Consider the following 22433-nt stretch of genomic DNA (forward strand, 5'->3'; position numbering starts at 1 on the left):
GCAGGATGGTTGTCTCTGTGTGTGTATGTGTGGGTACGCATGGGTGAAAGTGTGAAATTTATTTTAGAATTTTAGTCCAGTACCTATTTATTTCTATTATTTATTTATGCATCAAGGATTTTATTCAATTTTGTTGTACTTGTGCAAGGGCAATAAAGATTCTATTCTATTCTATTCTTATGGGATGAGCAGCAGAGCTGAGCATGTGGGTTGCGCCCATGATAAATTAGCCAAATGTTCTCTGACAATGCCAAACAGCTTATTCTGCCATTGACTCTTTAGTAAATTGGATAAGTGACATATTGGCAATTTAACAATTTATTCATATAACAAACAGGAGCCTCAGTACTGTGTGGAAGAACCATACACAGCCACAGCAGCCTGGCACCTCATCCTCATGCTGGTCACCAGCCCGGTCACACTCTGCTGTGGGATGGCATCCCATTCTTCAACCAGTATTTGTCGCAATGTGGTTGTGTTGGTCACTCTGGCACAAAGAGCATGCCCAAGCTGATCCTACTAGTGTTCAATTGGGTTGATGTCAGGACTGCTGGCAGACCATTCCATCCTCTCCACTCCCCAACTCTGGAGGTAGTCTCTGATAAACGCTGCTCTGTGGGGGTGTTGTCATCTTGGAGGATAGATTTCAGTCCCAGACTGCGGAGATATGAGATTTCCACTGATTGCACATCCTCATCTTGATATTTCTGCATCTTATTTTGCTGTTGCTATTGAGTAGTTAACAGCAAAAGCAAAATAAGCTGTTTGGCATTGGCAGAGAACATCTAGGGAAATTTTCATGGGCATAACCTACATTCTCATAACCTTGCAAAGCAGATGGATACACCCGTTTCCGTGTTTCTCACTGGCGAATCCATCTTGCAAAGCTCCCGTCTGAACCCTGTTTGGGCCTGGTTAGAAAGTGACAGGACCAATCAATGACGAGGGGCAGTACTTACTGGTGCGCCAGAGTCATGGCGTAAGCAAGCAGCAACAAGAGGCCGGTGCCATTATGGCAGAACACATAAGCATGGATGCTGCTAAAGCGCCAGTTTTATCAGAACTTGACATTTCTTTGTTAAAAAAGAACAAAGAACAGCAGTGAGTTGTTTTCTTTTCAAAGATGACAAAAGTCATGTACTGACATGTCTTTAGTCGCCATGGTTCGAGTTATTCCTCAGTAGCTGTGCATGCACACCTCAGTTGCGGCTACGTGTTTTGTTGCTCTGATTGGCCCGTAAAGATGTGACAGACAGCGTTCATCCAATCACACTCCGAGTTTTTTTCAAATCCTCTGCCCTTTCCCAAATGCTTAGTATTGAAGGTTTTCCAGATGGACGTATGAAAAAAATCCATCTGGCGTGTCAGGTTAACATTCTCAGCCCTGCTGCTCATCCCACAAATCCATGTTCCTTACAAATGTGGCACCATTTAAAAGGGAAATAAACAGGCTTTCCAGTAGTATAAGATTTATCCCAAAGAAGCATTGTTACTTACTTTTTGTGCCAAATTTATTAACATAAACATCCAACCTTACAATAAATTTGTGTTTAAATTCCAACGTTTTTGTTTTTGGAGGCATTAGAAGTCTCTTTTTGGATTGGTAAGTGTTGTATTTTAAACATTTCACGCTAGAGGGACCAACATGAATGACTGACAGTCATCATCTGTGCTTTTATTGATCACCAGGTCATTAAAGTTGAACCACTGCTATGAGCTATCTGGTCCCTCTATAACCAAATGTGAAATTGACAAATTTCAAAGCATTGTAAGGTCAAACTGAATCTATGACCATTTAGGGTTTCACTTTAATTGAAAAATACAGCATTTTATTCATTCCCTGAAAAGTGTTGATTTTTGAGATTGGAGGTTTGGGCCCGATGCCAGCGATATTCACCACGCAGCTAAGAGGACAAAATCTGAGTTGACTTTATAATGCTACTTGCTGATGAGTACCCAGTACTCAGGAATAAGATTGTTCCCATCTCCCACCTACCATACCAGAGTCCACATGAATCGGGCCTGAGATCACCTCTTCAAGTGGACTCAGGCATGGTGACCAAGTACAGTATGATTGCATTCACACTGAACAAATTAAACTGGATTTTGTGGTCAAGTTCACCCGATCTGGGCTGTGGTCCCTAATGTAAAACCACCCTTAACATCAGACACATTACAGCCTATTGTAAACTTAGCAAAAGTAACTTTTTGTAATCACTATAAAAGATTATGAAGAATCCTGTAGCGTAAGACATCTTTTTTGTGTATTTTTTAATTTGTTGATTTCCCTGATTGAGTGTGTTTTTTTGATTGCTTCAGATAAATAAGTCAACAAAGCGATTGTGGATTAAAGTACATGTTTTGGTTTCACTATTTTTTGTTAGTATTTTGAAATATACTTTGTTCTTAACTGACTCCCCAAACTCGACTACAGCAAATTTTGCTGCAAGCAGTGCTGTCAAAGTTGCATATTCAGGCTGCCCTACTTAACATGAATCAGACTAAGTACATGTGTTTGCACTCTTTGTGGCTGTTCCAGTTCAGAATCACATCACAAGATTTAAGAGGACGACTAATGTACACAAGTTTGACGTCACTGCACTACTTCATCCTGCATCAGAGCACATGTTTAAAAAAAAGGTTCAAAGACTGGCCCACTATTCTTCTGTTCTCTTTCTCTCTGCAAGTCTGTCAATTAGTGATAATGGACCCCATCAGCTGAGAAGACCACTCCCTCTCTGCTCCATCCCTCCCTCCTTGACACACACACATACACAGTCTCTCTCTCTTTCTGTCTGTCTTTCTTTCTATCTCTCAGTCAGTAATAATGGAGCCCAGCAGTCCAAAGAAGATCCAGTTTGCTGTGCCTCCACTGCAGGGACAGCTGGACCCACAGGCTGCCGAACATGTGAGTATATGTGTGTATGTGTGTCCCAGAATTGGGGTGGATGGTGTGGGTTCATGCATGTGAGGGCTGAATGGGGCTTCTATCTGATCTTGTGAGTCTTGTCTGGAATTTTCTCTGCGTGGGTGCAGACCAGCATGTGTGCATAAGTCGGTACTATGAAAACTGCCATATGTCTGTGTGTGTATCTGGGCGACAGCATGTGTATTTATTGGGTTTGTCATATTTGAGCAGCCATGCATTCACATGACTGAATGTTTGCGAGCTGCTTTGGATTGTTGTCTATTTAGAGAGCGTTTAAAGTGTAGTTAGTATAGTTAGTACCGTTGTGTGCTTTGATGATAGGGATGAGAAAAATCTCACTCTTTAAAACAATTCTCAAATTTAAAAAAAATACATTAGTGGCTTACTCTGCCTTCCTGGATTATTTCCTGAATTTCAAGATTCATAGAAATATAAATTGTTACAATAGTGTATCCCTTTTAAAATGCTTATGTAGCTGATGATGAAAATGTGACTTCAGACAGCTTAAGCAACATAATTTGAGTTAAATCCACCCCTTTCACAGACAATTTGTTTCTGATTGCAACAAGTATACACCCATTCTCTTTAGATTTGTTCAAAAGGGGCATTATGGACACAAACAGACTGCTCTTTACTTGAGCAAAAATGAGTAAGCAAAAAGTTCATAACACCACTGATGAATAACGTCTTAGAGTATCAGAGGTGTAGCTCTCCTTTAATGGCACTGACCAACTCCTACAGTAACAAGAAACAGAAGCTTAAACACTGCTATAGGGAGTAAAAACAGTCCTCTCTATGTAAGGCTCACTGCTCGCTGCTTTGCTGACGTCGTTATGAACTGTTTAGTCAGTGTGAAGCGGAAGTTGTTCATTTCTAAGGAAGCTGGTAATGGGCAGTGACAGATGAAGGGCCCTCTGTGCTTGTTTGGGGATTTCCAGTCAGAATTGTATAAAGTCAGAGAAAAATTCAGTAGATGTTTTATGAGATGTAATCTGGTGAACCAAACTCCCCCTTTAAAATGACAAAAACATTTACATTCCAGAGTGAACTCAAGGTGCAGTGGTTCTCAACTGGTCAAGCCTCAGGACCCACCACTAGCTCTTAAAGAGAAATCAAGAACCAGATTTTAAAAAAATTGCACCCAGTCAAACTTAATGAATGAAAAATGTTGCAGTCTGGAACCCAGATCAAACAAAACATGACTGAAAAAGAGACGAGACATAAATAATAATAATATCAAAAAAAGTTTATGAAGTACATGATTAAAGATACCCTCGGAGACATGCATACATTTCATTTTCCTATATTTTCCTCAGATAATGTTTAAATTTGTTAAATTTTCAGATATCTTGAGAAATTAACTTTGTGATAAAAGTGTTGGTCACAAGAAATAACCCACATTTATCCATTATCATGAAAAAACATTGAAATAAGATTTATAAACATCTGTCCAGCATTTAGGCCTTTAGTACATTGTAGTTTTTGGCCACAATCTCTTTTTCAAGGCCTAAAATTTTTGACCTGACAGCTTCGCAATCCTCTTTTGGGTCCTGACCTACCAGTTGAGAAAAAGTGTTTTAATGGTTATCACAGCTGTTGTTACTGTACAGGAAAACTGCTGATAGAGTTTGCAGGACTTGTATTACATGCCCCAAAGGTTTAATTCAAACAAAAGAATGAGGTGGTAGAATAAATTTTGCTATGCTGTATATATGACTAGCAACAGTGCAATGAGACAGTTCTACTTTTTTACTGAGCTATTGAAACTGTAGGAGGATACCTGTGTAAGGGGCATCTAGAATGAAAGAAAAATGCATGCTTTCTGGCAGATGCTTAAATACTTCTGCCTTTGTTTCCAAAAACCATCATGAGTGTCTTTAAAAGTGTGTTTTAACAGTGTAATAATTGAGACATTAAGTCCTAGTTAGTGTTTTTAAGGAATTCACAATGAGCTGAATTTCTGTATCTAAAAACTTGATTAGAGCAAAAGTTCTAAAGCTTGAGAGTTGTGGTGTTAAAATAGAGTCAAAGTTAATCTATAATAACAAAATTATTAGAGACACAAAAATAATAAGTAATTTTACCCTCTTATCTGCTATTACTTTAACCAAAAGCCTTCAATTTCAATCTGAAATCTGTCAAGTTAAACCAAGATTTTTGATATACACACCAATTGTAACTTATAATTATTTCAATTTTTCTCCGCTGCTTTTGCAATGCTTACAGGTTTTCTATGCCAAGCTCATTAAATTAAATTGAAAATTGAAATACAAATATGATAGAACCAGCAGTCCTCAATAAGGAGACAAGAAAGGTCTTAGCATAAAAGTTTCCATTGGTTTCCAGAAATGCAATTTGTGTTTGTGTGTTGACCTCAGATCCGTCGTAGAAGACCAACTCCTGCCACTCTGCAGATCTACAGACAACCTGGCACAGGTGAGCAAGAAAGGGAGAGAGAGAAAGAGAAAGAAAGAGGGGGGCATACAGAGAGCAGTGGGGGGAAATGAGGAGAGCTGAAAAGCAGCAGCTATAATGGAACCTTTATTAGATTTGTGCTGCAGCTTTTGGTAAGTGATCTCATGGTGCAGACTGGACTGATGGATGCCTTTGTGCATTTGTGTGTGAGTGTGCTCTGAGCTCTTATAAATCCCTCTACACAGGAACTAGCTGATTGAATAATCAGCCTGATTTCATTTTTTCACAGTGCAGTTGTATAAAACTCTGCAGACGCCTGAGTGTTTTCAAGCAGACATTTTTTTTCTTTTTCTAAAAAAAAATCATAGACTAATGTAGGTCTCAAACACAGCTGGACTAGAAACACAAACAAGAACAGGCAGAAATAACTTCAGCATTTTTAATATTTTTAGAGAAATCAAACAGTTCATTGGCTTTTCATTCTTAATTCTTGACAGTCAGTGTGTGAGAGGAAGCAGCTGGCAGCTGTGAAAACAAGAATTGAATGTGCACCTCTGACCCCAAACACAGATATTCACAGAGCAGATGTTGTGTCTCGAGTTGATTTTTTTTCAATGTTTTGCAGAAACAAGGGATGGTATTTAGTTATGAAGGAATAATTACATCATGAACACGTTCCCCTTTTTTAAGGGATATTATAAAACATGTGACTTTTATGATTTCTATGAGAACTCTCTTTGAATCACATTAAGTCTTGAAGATAAATTACTAAATTTTGCTTTATTTCCCCCTTGCAAAATCCTCCAGCTCACTGTATGTGGTTTGATACCCATAATTTAACACTGAAAATAAAAGTATCAAAATGGAGTGTAACCAGATATGCCAGTATTTAAATGAGTTGATACCAATATCAATAGTAATATATAAATGTAGTTCAAACCTAAAACTTCATTCTTTAAAACATAATTCAAAGCTTTAATATCGACAAAAAAATACACTACATTTCTAAGATAACTCTTTAAAGTTTAAGAAACGAGGATGAAGGATGAAAAAGACTTCAGCTGACATAAGTCTGCTGATCCTCTACATATGTATTCATCCATAGGCTGATCTTTACAGCGGCTATATCGGTTGCAGATAACGGCAGAATGTTCCATATGTGACAGAACAGATAATTAACTTCTGAGGCTGATATCTGCCATTCCCATATCATACTAACATTATCATGCATCCCCACCTTAAATATCAGTATGAGTCCTCTCAGTTCATTCATGCGCTGAGATGCACTATCAGCAGATGCATTCAAAAGAAAAAAAATCAATGAATTAAAAAAGACTGGTTACTTACACAAGTTAAAAGGTGATTTATAGTATGAGGTATGGCTATTCAATAATGATACTGTGCTCATGAGGACAAAAGTATGTGGTTCACAGTCACAACAAGTGTTATATATTAAAGGTTGGGTATTCACGCACAGCTGCTTTAAGTTTCCAATAAGTGACATATTTAGTTCGCTAGCAAATGACTGAAGTACTTTTACCAAGGCAACAGTAAATGATTAGCTTAAGAGTTGAGGAGTGCATTAACTTGAATTTTTTGGTGACATTGAATAAAACAGAAATAAAATCTTTTCGTACATTATCTGAGGTGTGCATGTCACATGCATGTGTGTTTGAATGGCACAAAAGATTCTGTGAAGGCAGAGAGGACGTCCAAGACAATGAACGTTCTAGACGCCAGTGTTGATCAAAAACTTCTGAAAACATTCAAAAAAATGTAACAAATCATTTAAAATGATCAAGGATTCAGCTTAATACTGATAGCAGAAACAGTCTCCATTGATACGAGACAGTTCGGCAAATTTTGCAAGAAAATTTGAACATGACGAAATTGTGTGCCAAAGTTGTCCCAAAAATTCTGACTCCAGATAAAAAGGAAAAATGCAAGAAAATATGTGGAGATGTTTTGGAACAAAATGACGGAAACCAAAATTCTTTTAGAAGGAGCAATTACATGTTTCTTGGATCTTTCAATACGATCCTGAGCCAAAACGGCATGAGAAACATCACTTACAGTTCCCTAAACATAGTTCCGATTTTTTTTGGTCTAGGGTTATACAAAAGAAGTCAGCAGAGACCTACATCTTTGATTCTTATCAAGGGTGTCAGTAATGGTCTTACTCATAGTTTTAACAAAGTATTTATTTTTACCTACACAAAACCAAAAGCCAGTACTTCAAGATGTACAGGACCAGCGGAGCACTGCTGCACTTTTCTATGCCTGCCATCTATGTCTACTACTTTCTTGAAAATCCAGTGTGGAACATCAAGTTTTTCATTAAGTCTAAAAGTTAATTGTGAAAAAATCGAGGCAGAACTGACTCGCTCTCCAGAACCTCATTGGGAAGATGTTTAGTAAAAATGAAACAAGAAACACTCTGAAAAAGGCTAAAAAAAAAAAACGTCCTCATTTACAGATTTATATTAAGTGGATTAAGTTAGATAACAACCAGAGACAAGCAACTGAAAGGACAGAAATGTTAATACTGCTGTTTCTTCTGTTTGCAGATGGTGATCAACACAATGCCAGTGGAGAGTCACAGGTTTGTTTGTTTGTTTGTCTTTTTTTTTTACTGTTCATATGGATACAGGGAGTTTGAGCTTGACATTACAATATGTCAATAAGGTGACATCTGAATTTTGATTTTGAAATATCAGACATGTTGCAGGAGTAGGGAAACTAAATTTTGTGTAGGTTAGATTTAATGAAAAAGGGTTCATGTTAAATGTAGAAAAAACTACATGGCAATTGTCCAAGAATCTGGCACATTTTCTTGCCAGCTTTCATTATAAAAGGCCTACAGCAGCAACAGCAACAGCACGACGGCAACAATCTGCCTAATGATTACTGGGATGTCTTAGCCAACAATTCACTGGAGACATCAGGAAGGGACAACACAGTCTATGCTGTCTTTTCTCAGTAACATCACATTAACATGTTGCCATTATTCTGATATTTAAAATCATTTTTCACTGAATCTCAGTTTTACTGCAAGTCCTGTAGTTCCAATCTGGGCTAAGACTGTGGAGAGGTTCTTTAAAGTCTCGACAATGTCACGGGAGTCTGGTTATGCTGACCAACAAGAGAGCCCTGGGTGGCTAGGGCATGACAGAGGCTGTCTGTGTCCGCTGGGTCCATGCTAGCCAGATTGTTCTGTTGCATCTAGTGATGTCTTGGACCCAAATGAAGGACACACAGTCAGCAAAGTCCAAATCGTAGTAAGTTTTATTGAAGGACTGCAGATAAATGGAGCAAGCTTGGCTGTGGTTTGGGTGGGAGTCAGTGGACAGGGAGAGGCAGGCAACTATGATTGTAGTTGTGTAACTGTTTAATTTTAGGTGCCATATTTTTCTTCCTGGTCCTCAGGCCTCAGAAGCCTCTCAGAGGAAGCAGAGCACCTACGCCCCGCCCTCCATGAAAGGTAAACAGTCATTTTCAGCCTCAACATGTGCAAAACTTGCCACTTCTTTAGGTTTACATGTTCAACCCCTTGTAACAAAAATATCTTATCAGTCCATCACATGGCAGCAGCCAACGCATTTAGGCATGAAGACATAGCCAATGAGCCTGAAGTTCAAAGGGAGTATCAGAATGGGTTGTAAAGGTGATTAGGGTAGCTTTGAACATGACATGCTTGTTGGTGTCAGATGGGCTAGTCTGAATGTTTACAAACTGCTGATCTACTGTGTTTTCACATATGACCATCTCCGGGGTTTACAGAGGATGGTACAGAAAAGATAAAATATCTAGTGGCCCACAGTTCTAAAATGTCTTGATGATAGCAGAGGTCAGAGGTGAATGACAACACTGGTTGGAGTTGGCAGATGGGCAACAATAACTCAAATACCCACTCACTACAATCTAGAAGGGATGTAACGGTTTTTGTATTCGGTTCACAGTTCGGTGCACATAGTCACATGTCCGGACCTTAAAAAAAAAACAAAAAAGAAACAGAAGAAAAGAAATGTGACAGTATTTACCTGTCAATCTTGGTGGCAGTAATGCTGATAAGTGTTTGTAAAAGCCTCCAACAGGGAAAGCAGAAAGGGTCAAGAATATTACTGCTGCTAATACATTTCAAAAACTACGCACGGACTGGTAGAAGTAGAGAACAGCGACAACAAAAGTGTTTGTAGGCACTCTGCTCAGACTCTGTTGTACAACCCACCCTGTACTTACATGAGCTAGTCTGGGATCCTTCACTGATGAACACAAGTCCGGATTTTACAAGAGTAACCACCGCACTGGCTTTTTATTAAAAATGGTATTTCAGCACACTTCAAAAATCATAAGTATGATGCACTGCTCCAAAAAGCACATATTTTAATTTGCATATTATGTTGTATTTATTTTTTAGTTTTTCAAATCAGTAGATTTAAGTTTTTTTTTCTGTTTTGCTTTTGATTTTTGCATATATTTCTTTGTTTCCCTCTTTTTGTCCATGTTTCATATAGCATAGGCTGTACCAACTATCACTGATACAGGTGCATCTCAATACATTTGAATATAATCAGAAAGTTGATTTATTTCAGTCATCCCATTCATAAAGTGAAACTCATATATAGATCCATTACACACAGACTGATATATTTCAAGCATTAATTTATTTTATTTTTTAAGATTATGGTTTACAGATTACGAAAACCCAAAATTCAGTATCTCAGAAAATTTGAATATAACTTAAAACCACTTAAAAAAGGATTTTTAACACAGAATATTTTTTTTTACTTTCACTGACTCGAATCACTTCCACAGCTTCAACCCTGACCACATATATAAAAAAAAAAATAATAATTTTGCACCCTTTTAATGCCAGTTATTGTACACTATGCCTATGACTTGGATTCAGTGAGATAGTGTCCATGCTAAACAGATGGATCTAACAGAGTGAAAAACACGCCAGTTTAACCCTCCTTTTCTCGAGCCTCCTCCTCTACCAAATCATATGCGAGTGAATGCATTTGTTCATGTTAAGTTTATTCTATGTACAGAGAAATCAGAGGAAATATGTAGGATATGAATCACGAACACGCGCATTTCCACCTCTAACTAAATGTGACCGTGACTATGCTAATTACACGCATATATAAATTTACTGCATATTTGAAATATGATATATTCTTACCTATTGATCAAAAGGACCCGTACATCCTCATGCATGTCCATCCACTTGCTATGAAGCGAGGGCAAAGTTGAAATTGTCCAAATGTCCCCCTTTCTTAGTCCCACATCTGATGATGTTTAGTGAATGAAATAGCACTTCAAACAATCTGTGTCCATGGAAAAAATCTTGCATGTGCGTTGCTGAAGGGGTTAAAATGGTGCACTGGCACTATTTGCTGGATCACTGTGGAATGGTGAAATTTAGGGCCTTGGTGATCAAGTGACTGCATAGAAAAGGTTGCTATATGTTGTTTGAGTGCCATGGACACACAGTCAAAAAACGTGTTTTTAATAGAAGTCTATTGTCACGATTTTGGACAAACAAGGATGGATGGAGCTATTTGGCATCAGTAGAGTTCTATGGGCAACACATATTATTTTTATTTTTTTAATATGAAGAAAAATAATAACTTTGGCCAAATTTGATGCCTCAATCTACAAAAATGTCACTATCAACTCAAAATAATGACGATAAAAATAATGAATGTCCTCAAAATGGACATAGAAGGATATGAGGGTTAATGAACCTGTTATATATGAGTTTCACTTTTACAATTGAATTACTGAAATAAAACAACTTTTTCATGATATTCTAAATTATTGAGCTGCACCTCAGTATAAGCTTCATTAACACTGGTAAAAGAAAAAAATAATATTAAGTGAAGGACATCTAAAATTATAAATCTAGGACTTTTCTTTTTTATTAATGAACCAAACCTGTACCAAACTGTGACCTCAAAACCGAGGTACAAACCGAACCATGAGCTCTGTGAACCATTACACCCCTACAATCTAGGTATGTAGGAGTGCATCTCTTACAGAAGAGGATTAGGGACACCTTCAAGGAGAAAATATGGGTGGATCAAGATTGAAGTCGAAATGATGAGAATAAAGTCAAAATGTTGAGATAAAGTAGAAAAAAAGAGACTTTTTCTCTTTAGCACAAACATAGTGTCTAAGATCCGCTGTTAGTAATAGCGATATCAACTTTTTTCTCGTCTTTCGACTTTAATCTCAAAATTGCTTTTCGACTTTATTCTTAAAATTTCTACTTTAATCCCGACCTGCCCAAAATTGTTTTCTTCTTTGAAGGTGTCCCTAATCCTCTTCCGTAATCTCTAAACACACAACACATCGAACCTTAAAGCTGATGGACTACAGTAGTAGGAGACCATACCTGATGCCAGCTGTTTACAGTTTTAAGAGAAACCATGTCACCCTCAACCTCCCAGTCAACCTCAGATAAAGTAAATGCAAACTGCTTAAGAATATGCATTTTGTGTCCCTAAGGGACACCTGAAGTCACAGGTGTGAACTCTTGACTCCACCATGAGTCATTCTCTCTCTATGTGCCACTGTGTAGTCAACAAAGGTGGAATTGTACAAGAGTACTGTACTCCAGTAAAGGTACAGTTACTCTGGTTTAAACTTACTAAAGAAGAAGTTAAAGTACTAATTTCAGAATGTACTCAAAAAGTACTGATACCCCCCCCCAAAAAAAAAAAAAATCAGTTACATTTGAGTAAATGTAATTAGTTACTTTACATTCCTGCTAAATGAAGCAATCATTTTAATGTCTGCTGCATGCATTATTTGAGAAACTGCATCACCAAAGCTCCAATCTACAGTTTATTCTTTTCATCAGTGCAAACTGAGACTACACAGCTAATGTGAGCCCTAATCATTTGACTGTATCTGACAATAACAATGGCCAGCAGCCTATAGACCCAGAGAGTTACTTTGAGGTCACCAAGTTTAACACAGCGTTTCTTGTATCCACCTTTTACCCCTTGGTGTAATTCTTTGCAAAGGTACATTTCATTTTCAAAGCGTCCCTGAAAGGTAAACACTTAAGCTGGCACACAGGAAGGAATATTTCTTCTCACAAAATTAAACATTAATCATTTTATGTTTAGGAGTACTCTGGTAATTAATGCTTTAAAGAGATTCAAATGTTTAACTTTCTGATTGACCATGAGTCAAGTTTCCAAACCAGATGTAGCATGCAGTAAATGTGTGTTTTATTTTGGAACATGCGCCGTGTACTGGCAGTAAAAGGAACCAAATACTGAAAATCAAAAATACTACCTTTAACATTTAGCTGATTGTGCTCCCAAAACATAAGAGATAAGAACTTCTCAAAACACAGCTGACTTTGTATTTTTTAAATAGCTACTTTATTTTTATGTAGTGTTTATGTCTATAGTTATTTTCTAATATAGATCATTGAAATATGCTTGTTGACTTTCAGTCATTATTGGTTAACTGTTGGTCCAAGTCAGTGAGTACTGAACTGAATTTTTGGGTAGCAGAAGCTTCTCTGTGTAGAAACAAAATGTTGTCAATTGAGGTTTTCATCCACAGCATATCTAGAGAGCATCTGCCTGCTTCCTTTTATCGCTAAAAGTCTTGTTGTCATTTTGTTATCATCGCTTCGACTGAATAATTCATAAAACTGTAACAGAGCCAAAGGAAGCCGTGCTGCTGCGGCCTGTGTGTTCAGCTACACAGTTTAAAGAGGCTGACCTGAAAATACCTTCACTTTCTGTGCAGAAACATGCTTATTTGACTTCAAATTTAGATGTTAATCTAAACAAGTTCCAAAAACAGATGCATGTTTTGTGGGGAACAAAAGTGATTAATAAATATGTAGAAGCAAGAGTGCAGAGTTGACTACTAGTGACTGCAGCACTGAGTTTGTTCCGGGAAGTGGAGACAGTAAAAGCTTTTCTTTTATTGATCCTGTCTAAGCGTGTGTGTGGTTGTGTGTGTATACAGAGGTGTGTGCGTGAACCAGTTAGCTAACAGCCCTATGAGTAACTGCCTTTGCACCAAACCTTTACATTATATATAGTATTTAGAGCGGTATGGGCATCATTAAAATTCTACTGATGCAAGTTTAAATATGGGTACTGTAATGGCACAGATATTGATCAATGCTTTTATTAATGCTGATTTCTGTAGTTTGTTGCACCAAAATAGGGCATGGAATAAAAAGATGAGATTTTTTTTTTCTTGCAAATTTTTAAAAGGAATCCTGCATGATCAGACAAATTCACCTAATTGAATAGATATTTTTATCTCTCATATTTATACTGAACAAAGTAAATTTGAGCTTATACATTAGTGCAAGGAGGCCGCCATGTTTTGGTCCGCACTGGTAGTGAGACATCACTTGGCCACAGTACTCCTCAGCATATTATGTCTTAACCAGCTGTTTGAGACTGGAAGCCTGCGTGAGGGCTGCATCTCACACGTACGTCTTACGCACAGAAAATTTTGAGATTTGAGATCTCGTCTATTTTTTTCTGTGTCCTAGGAATGGGTGGTAATACAGTAACACCGTATTCCGGGGTACTAAAAAATAGCCACAGTATTGCTTCAATTACCGTCATTAAGAAAGTGCCATGTAATGAGTGCAGGTTTTTAAAATAAATGCCTTAAATATGTGTCCCCCTCCACCAGCAGGACCGCTGGCAGTGTGTGAAGATGCTTGAACATGATAAATGAAATCCTGCTTATGATTTCATTTCAATTTGGCAAATGATGAAGGCACTCAGAGCTATACCGGCACAGCGGTGTGCTCCTCTCTAAAGTCAAAGTGTTTAAGTGCACTGCTGGCTGTAATGTGATCCACAGTAATGTGACTTTAAACAACACGCTAATTCTTCTTTCTAGTAGACCAGTGATGAGAAATGTTCATGTTTTTTTGCTATTAATAACCACAGGTGCTGTGTGCTGCAGCAAAGTCGAGCATAATTACTCCATCAACAGATTTCAAAAACATCAGAATTTTCCTTAAGCCCATTTCTGGAAAATGTAGATACATATTATCAATATTTGTAAGTTATTTAAAGCTCAAAGTGGTCCGCTTGTGGTGCCTACTGTGCACCACAAGCGGTTGCCAGTCAAAATATCTGGAAAATGATAGAGTGCCATATTTATGTTTTAGCAAATATGTATATCCACATTGGCTGAAAATGTTTGAAATCAGTTTCTTGACAAATCTGATGAAGGCCAGAAGCTAAAAAATCCATCTGTTTATAATAGCTGTTCTCCAAACTTCAACTATTTATGAAGCTTTCTGTTTCCATTCTGGTACAATATGTTGCAGGCAAAGATAAACACAGTAGGAAAACACTTCTGGTTTGTGCTTTTCAAAGTAAAAGCCCACCTTAGCATTTCTTTAGAGAAACTCCCTCTGTTAATGCTCTTATTTTGAAAAGCTCTTGGCATGCTTTATCTATACATTGAATCAAGTCACTTGTAGGGAGGTTCACTGAGGTGAAACTTAGGAAGAAATACAGGGCTTTGACAGCAGAGAGACACAGTCAACACACAGCAAACTCACACCAGGTATGAAAGCTGTGACAGTGCAGGAGCAGACACACGCAGCAGCTGCAGGCAGCAAAACATGCTAAAGTCTGAAAGGACACCAATTAGGTGAATTTATCTGATCATGCTGGGTTCCTTTTAAACATATATTTAGCAGATGTCATGTCTATAGGAGCACTTACGAAGATAATTCATTTAAAATAAAGGTTTACTGTCTTCTATTATTTTTTCACGTGGATTGCACAAGAAGCAAAAACCTCAAAGTGCAGGTACAATGACCCTTACGCTTACAATTTTCAGGACAACATTAAAGATGGTTTATGCTTCAGAATAAATGTTTCTAATCCTTTTAGTCTGTTACAGATTTTCTTTCTATTTTCAAATGTTACTTCACTTTTAAACTTAAAATTAATGTAAGTTTTATTATTTAGTGTTTCCCTCCATCATGCTACAGTTTACTGTAGTTGTAAAATCTGTCCACTAGAGGCGCTCTTCTCTCCTCAGAGCTTCAGCTGGGGGTGGAGCAGCACCTTCTGGGGGCGGGGGTTTGTGAAGCAGATGGCCAGCTCAGCCCAATCACAGCACAGCTCTATGCCAGCGCTCTGTGGGCCAATCACAATGGGCAAGAAGAGGCCAATGGGAATGAAGCGAGTCTGCTGTTAGCCAATCAGGAGAGAGGAGTGGTGGAGAGCAACAGTGAAGACAGTGGTAAACTGTTTCTTGAACAAAAACTGTCCATATTCAGGCCAAAAGGCTCCAAAGCAAACAAGATTTTGTGCCCTCATATTAAAAGTATTGCCATGACAGTGACATTAGGAAAAAATGAGTAAGTACTGCATTGAGTAAGACAAAAAATTTATATAAAATAATCAAGTTTGTCAAGAAGAATAATCCAAGATTGTACATAACACTGATAACCAAGTACAACCACATTCACTGTATTTGCTTAATAAATCCCAGAAAAAAAATGTCACCAAGTGGCAACATAATTTCTCAAATGTTTAAATAAATACAAAAGAATTGATAACATTTAATAACTAAAAATGTTTAAATCAATGCAGAACAATAAGACAAAAGCTGTTTGAATAAATTAATATGGATATTTATTACACATGACGTGATGTAACCTTTGCCTAATTGGCATTTCAACTGGACCTTAAACGCCTCATAAATTCAGTTACCTCAGCTAATGTGCCAACAGTGTAAGTTAGCTAACAGGCTTTAATCTGCTGGTTTCAGCAAGTATTTTACCATAAACTTTAGCTTTGTACCAATAGTAAAGGGACTCAAAACAAACTCTGAGGGAGTTTAACAAGGCTGCTTTAAGTGGAGGACTGAGCAGCAGCAATTGTAGCATCACCAAGTGATCGGATCAGTGACTCCCAGTATCATTTCCAATACTTTTGATCATGTATTTTAAATAAATATGCCGATTAATCAGGGTATCACTACTTTAAAAGGAAAAGCTGATATACTGTTTAGTAAACAAACCTTGTGGGTGCTGTTTGGATTACAGTGTCATCTCAATACAAGACAGTAAGCCACAAGTTTATTGACGAGTCATTCAGGAACGGGCTTGTTCAAAGAACTGTCTCTTTAATACAAATGACAGAGGCCAGCTCTGGTTTTCTGTTTTACCATTTTGTCTTTGTTGAGCAGATAATAAAAAAGCAAAAATGACAGCAAATGAAGCACCATTTACAGCCCAAAGATTGGCTCTTTTTACGGAGCTAAGCCAAATTAATTCTCACATTTAATTCCCATCATAATAAACTAGGTTGGACTGACATTTGCTTTCGAAACATAAGTAATATCAAGGGTTACTGTGCCAAACTGTACAGAGCCAAATCTGACTGCTTGATGGAAACTAGGGTGTAACGATTTGGGACAATAACATATTGTGATTTTTTTTCCCCAATATTGCAATTTGATATGTGATTATTTCATAAGTTCCTCATCTTATATATTTTTCAACAAACACTAGCATCAAATCATTCTACATTTAAACCAACACAATACAGAAGGGCTGAACAATTTTTAAAAAATAACTCACTGTGATGGTTTTGACTCATATTGCAAATTGGATATGAATTCTTGTATTAAAGGGAGTGGTAATGTTTATGTTATTCTCATATTCAATAAGGAAAACTTAAAATGTAAATAGGATTTTTTACAGACTATTTGAAAAAAAATGGAACTTAAATGACTGCATGATATGTAATGCATAACATCTCTACTGCAAAAAGTTTTAAAACTTATTATTATTATTATTATTATTATTATTATAAGTATTTTCAGATTAAAGAAATATTGCACCTTCTGTGATTTGAAAATTGCAGTGGGCCAAACTGCAATTTAATCTAAATTGTAATTAAATGCCCTGCCCTAATGGGAACACATCATTAGTGAACCAGGGTTCATAGCATAAAGTCAACAATTACTTCTTTAAGTGCAAACTTAATGTACAACATTATGTAAAAGTAATATCAACATATATATAAAAAAACTATTGTAATTACTGTAATCATTTTACCAAAACTACAGTTTTTATTATCTGGATATATTTGTTGTTAAATATCTAGACAGTAGAGTGTTAAGTATGCAGCTGCTTGCATACTTCTTTAATCCCCAGCTTGATAGGCAGTTTTTAGACTGACTTTCATACACTATCAACACTATACTGAAAAAAAAAAAACAGAACAGTTTTTATCTTACATCAAACTGACACAAACACTGCACACACTCAGTTACTAATAACTCACTACATTAACATTTCAATTACAACTACTAACAGTACTAACTCCCTCTCTCTCCTTCTGTCTTACTATCCTCTCTATTTCCTGTACCACTACCCCAACCCTTCTCTCTACCCTTTTCTCAGATTTGACATGTGACAACAAAAAGGAAGCGTCCAGTCCTGACTCTGTCTCTCGATAGCCACCTTTGCTCTGTTTCACGTTTTTGTCTTCATAACCAATTTTCTCTTCTATTACTGACATTCATCTAATTCTACTCACTGCTTTACTCCTGTGCTTTCCATAAATACTGTACGCTTTGATTTTTCTCCTCCCCCTTCAAACAAACATGCACACAGATTTTAGTTGAATTTAACAAATGTGTCTAAATTTAAATGATTGTAGGTCATGTTGTTAAGGTTTAGCTTGTGAATAAAGATGTACTATATTCAAAAAATGTGGTGGATGTCTGAGTACTATCTTTTAGCAAGAGTCCTTATTTATAATATTGGATCCTCTATTTTCCTATCTTAACAATTAAGTGTTGTATTTTTCCTGGTATGCTTCAAATTAACAGATAATTGTTATTTTACATATTTTAAAAAGGACATTTTGTTTAGGCTAAGTCTTTGACAAAATATAAAGTGTTTCATGCTGAGCCATGCATCTGTGTGACCCTGTTGTTTGCAGGTCGTCATTCCCCATCAATGCATTAACAGCTGAACTGTCTTTATGTGTTTGAGGCTGTTCCAATGTTTTGACGCACAGTATGTGCATGTAGAGCATAAAACATCCACAGATGTGGTGCAAGAAGTAGAGAAAAACAAATAGGCTTAACCTTAAAGGGATATTTCAGGATTTTTGAAGTTGGGTCGTATGAGGTACTTGGCTATAGTAGTGGTATTAGCCTCCAAGGATTTCTGTGAAACTTGCTCCTGTGGTTATTACGAGCTCAGAGAGGTCCGGGCCACAGTGGCTGTAGATTGGATCATTTTATCTGCGTAGTTTGAGTTTCAAGTAAAAACAGGTGAGAAAATACATTGGCTTGCCTGTATGCTGTGTCGAAAATGTACAAAGCGATTCACACACCCCCCCCAAAAAAAACCCTGTGTCATGCACTAAGTTATGATGCGTTTTAGGACTCATTCCTGCACCACTCTATAACCAAAGGAGCAACTTTCACAGAAATCACTGAAGGCCAATGCCACTACTGTAGCCAACTACCTCATACAACCTAACTTCAAAAAATCCTGAAATATCCCTTTGATAGCCATACAACATAAAGTAGTGATTTCTTTTCTTTTCCAAGAATACATGGGATTAAATTTCTTGAATGTCTTTTTTGCACTATACTTAGTCTTCTTAAATAATTTAGAAAATGTTTATTTCCTGTTGATGCTGTGTATAAAAGCAGATGGAAACATGACGATTTATCATGGGGATATAAGGATTAGAAAGTGAGAGCACTATACCGTATCTTTAAGAATTGTAAGGGATGCATTTTTTTTAAGTTCACCTTCAGTTTACATTACTGGTTGTTACTAGGTGTTGGTATATGGGTGGGAGTAGAGGTTTGCATGGCTAATACTCTAAAAGACAAAAGCAGTGATAACATGAAACAAAAAACCTTTTTAAAAAAACGGTGTTCAAGAATGATAAACTGAATGAACTTTGAATGAACTTAAATAACTACTTCATAAGAAAGTGAGAGCAGGGGGCCATTAAAACAACAGAGTAGGAATGAAAACAGGTACAGACCATCAACATGAACCTCAGCAGCCCGGTAACATGCGTGCATCACACATGCAGCAAATCATTTATCATATGAATTTGAAGGATATTATGTCAAATGTCACGTATAGTGAAAAATACAGATTTCTGATTTATGTGATTCAACCATAAACTGTAGAAAATATTTGGGGGGGGGGGGGCTTAACCTGGATGAATGAGAACACAGACATCGACCAGTATCTACCTTGAACCAAGTTGTAAACATGTTAATTTCTGCTGTTAAAATCCTCATTTTAAAATCGGGTATGCCTATGACTTGTGAAGCTCCTGCAGCCAGCCTCAAATGGACACTCGTAGAACTGCAGTTTTCTGCACTTCCACATTGGCCTTATTTTTCAACCACGGATGATGCTGCTTGGAAATTACATGAATGTCATGTGTTTCAACAGATCATGGTAAACTAGCACAGAACATAAGTCTAAATGTTTAAATTACTTAAAAGTGTAACAAATATACATATCCATTCAAGAATGTTGTTTTTTTTATTGATAGGTTAAAATGGATGTTTTGCATTGTATGTACTGTGTGCATCCTTTAACATGTAGCCTGTAAAGATGGGACAGTTTTTAATAACAAAATTTTAGAGACTGGTTTAATGTATAATAATGTGTCACATTAGTGTGTTAATTACTTTCTTCCATATTTGAGTAAGCGCTTGGAGTCAGCACATAGGAGAATAAAAACTACTTGGCTCTTACATGTAAGAAAGCAAGGTGGAATGAGATGTAAATAAAATACAAAATACCTTAGAATTGTATGTAAAGGAGCTTCCAGTGAATGAACTAAAGTACTTTCCTCCACTGTATATGATTTAACAGACCTACTGGAAACAGTTGCTTTTCTCTTGCATCATCCTTCTTTTATGGCAGACAACTGAGGGGAAAAGCATAATGTTTTTACCATGGTGATCAACTGGAGTCACATCTGTGTTTGTAGGTAAGCTGAAAAGTTCAGTACCTGAAGAGGACGAAGAGGAAACCAACACTCAGGAAGGCTGATCCAGGCACAGGCACTCGGCACAGCAGAGGCAGCCAACTCTGTTATTCTGGACAACTGAACAACCTTTGGCCTCAAACACCGCACCTACAGACATGACATTGATCACTGGGGAGATTTTAATGAGGAACAGGAAATGGGGTTTAATGAAAGTAGGCTAAGAAACTAACCAGGTGTACTCATAAGTAACTGTCAATGAAAGAGCCCTATCCAAGGCTACCTGACCTCAACTAGCACATCCAACTGAACATGACTCAGCAAAAAACTGTCTCCAATCTCACAGCCCTGTATGATACTTCATTGAGGTAGAATGTGTGTTTTTCTTGTTTTTCAGTAAACATTTTTAACTTTAAGTGGAACAATGCTGATGTCATGAATGTTTTTCATTTGAAAAATTATTTAGAAACAAGAAATAAGATTTGTTTTCTTGCTTTTAGCTTAAGTATGTAGCTAAGGTAGCCATGCATGCTAGCTCGTTAGCTGACGGTTGATAGTCATTTCTCAGTCAACATTTAAGTGGACGGAATTAATTTTATTTATATTTGATCAGATTTGCTTTTAAAGAATATTAAGGCCAGAAATAAGAACCAAAACAAGTAAATATGAACTAACAGCTGACATGCTAACTAAATGATAAATACTATGAAGGCACACTTAGTGAAATAACAAAAGTTTTGTACTTCTGGTTCGTACCTTTGAGCTCCTACATCTTGAGCAACAATGGGATGGATAAAAGCAGATAGTAAAGAGCAAAATGCTTCATTGGTAGAGAGCAGGGTGGTAAAGTTTAAGGTAGCAAGGCAAAGACCACTTTCTGCCGATTTCTGCTGCTTTGTCCTAGATTGCTACCGCAGCGAGAAACCACAGACGAATCTAGGCCTATCCCTATTACATTTTGATAGGTAGCAGAAACTTACGTTACACCTGTTCAGCAAGCCTCCGCGGGTTTGAATTTATTTACAGGTTTACCAAACAAGGTGATATATCTCTTTTTTCTACAGTTGATCCTAAATGCGGGTTTTTATCACAGATATTTAGGGTCAGGGGATGAACAAGATTTCAGCATTGATTTTATATGCCAAAAACCCTCTGGTCATAAACCATCTGTGCAGAGCAGTGTTAGTTGTTTCAATATCCAAGTTTTGGTGCGCCCACTAGTGGCATAAAAGCGTCTAAAATAACTGCCTATAATTCATGAAGTTACTGTTTTTGTAATACTTTTGAGTGATTAAAGAGATTTAACCTAAAAATACCATGAAATGAGGTTTTATTTGTGCAAAACTCCACTTCAGTTTGCATCCTAATGGGAATGTGAAAACATGACTAAAACTGCAAAGAAAATCAGTGGAGTGAGCAAATTAATTTAAGCAAAATAACAACTAAAGTAATAATAAGAGCATATCTAACTTTGTAATTTTTCTTTAAGTTTCTCATATTTGTCTGATTGTGTAGGAGTTATCAGTTTCTCCAGGATTGAGTTGATACATTAAAGTTTCAGTTTCTACCCTTTCCTATATTTATTTGGACTTAAATTTTTAACAACAAAGAAAAGCAAATAAATTAATAAAATGGAATTTTAAAAAAAAGTCTGTCCGTCCATCTGGTTCCTTGTTGTGTGGACATACAGCAACACTGAAGGTTCAAACTGGCTTCCAAAGTTGTTTTCACTGAAGACCAAGCATGCAAAGCAACAATAAATTAATCTTTTTCTGCATACTTTTCAAATTAAGATTCAATCGAAAAGTTCTGAGACTTTATTGTTCCTCACAAGAAAGAAGTCACAGGTTTCATCAGGCATTGCATTATTGATTGAGGTATGATTTCCTTTAACAAACTGAGTGTTGGTGGAATAATTTCTGACAAATTACATATTATTTGAAGTTTATTATTTCCTTTTGATATTTGCTTTCTACTGTTCAGTTGACTTCAAAGTGGCAAAACATGACACTTCAAAGCGTCCCGCTGACAAAGTTTTTGCATCATCATCGGTTCAGTCAGGGTAAGACAAG

General features: G+C 37.0%; 1 protein-coding gene across 1 annotated transcript; it reads left to right on the forward strand.

Moving 5' to 3' along the window:
* Positions 1–2819: 2819 nt before the first annotated feature.
* Positions 2820–21955, forward strand: LOC121511419 (protein phosphatase 1 regulatory subunit 1C-like). Its single transcript, XM_041790095.1, has 5 exons — positions 2820–2908; positions 5308–5365; positions 7912–7946; positions 8771–8825; positions 20365–21955. The coding sequence occupies exons 1-5, from the start codon at positions 2828–2830 to the stop codon at positions 20424–20426; spliced, it is 291 nt and encodes a 96-aa protein (XP_041646029.1). The 5' UTR covers positions 2820–2827; the 3' UTR covers positions 20427–21955.
* The last annotated feature ends 478 nt before the right edge of the window (positions 21956–22433 follow it).

The sequence above is a fragment of the Cheilinus undulatus genome, linkage group 6, assembly GCF_018320785.1.
Source record: "Cheilinus undulatus linkage group 6, ASM1832078v1, whole genome shotgun sequence".
NCBI lineage: Eukaryota > Metazoa > Chordata > Actinopteri > Labriformes > Labridae > Cheilinus > Cheilinus undulatus.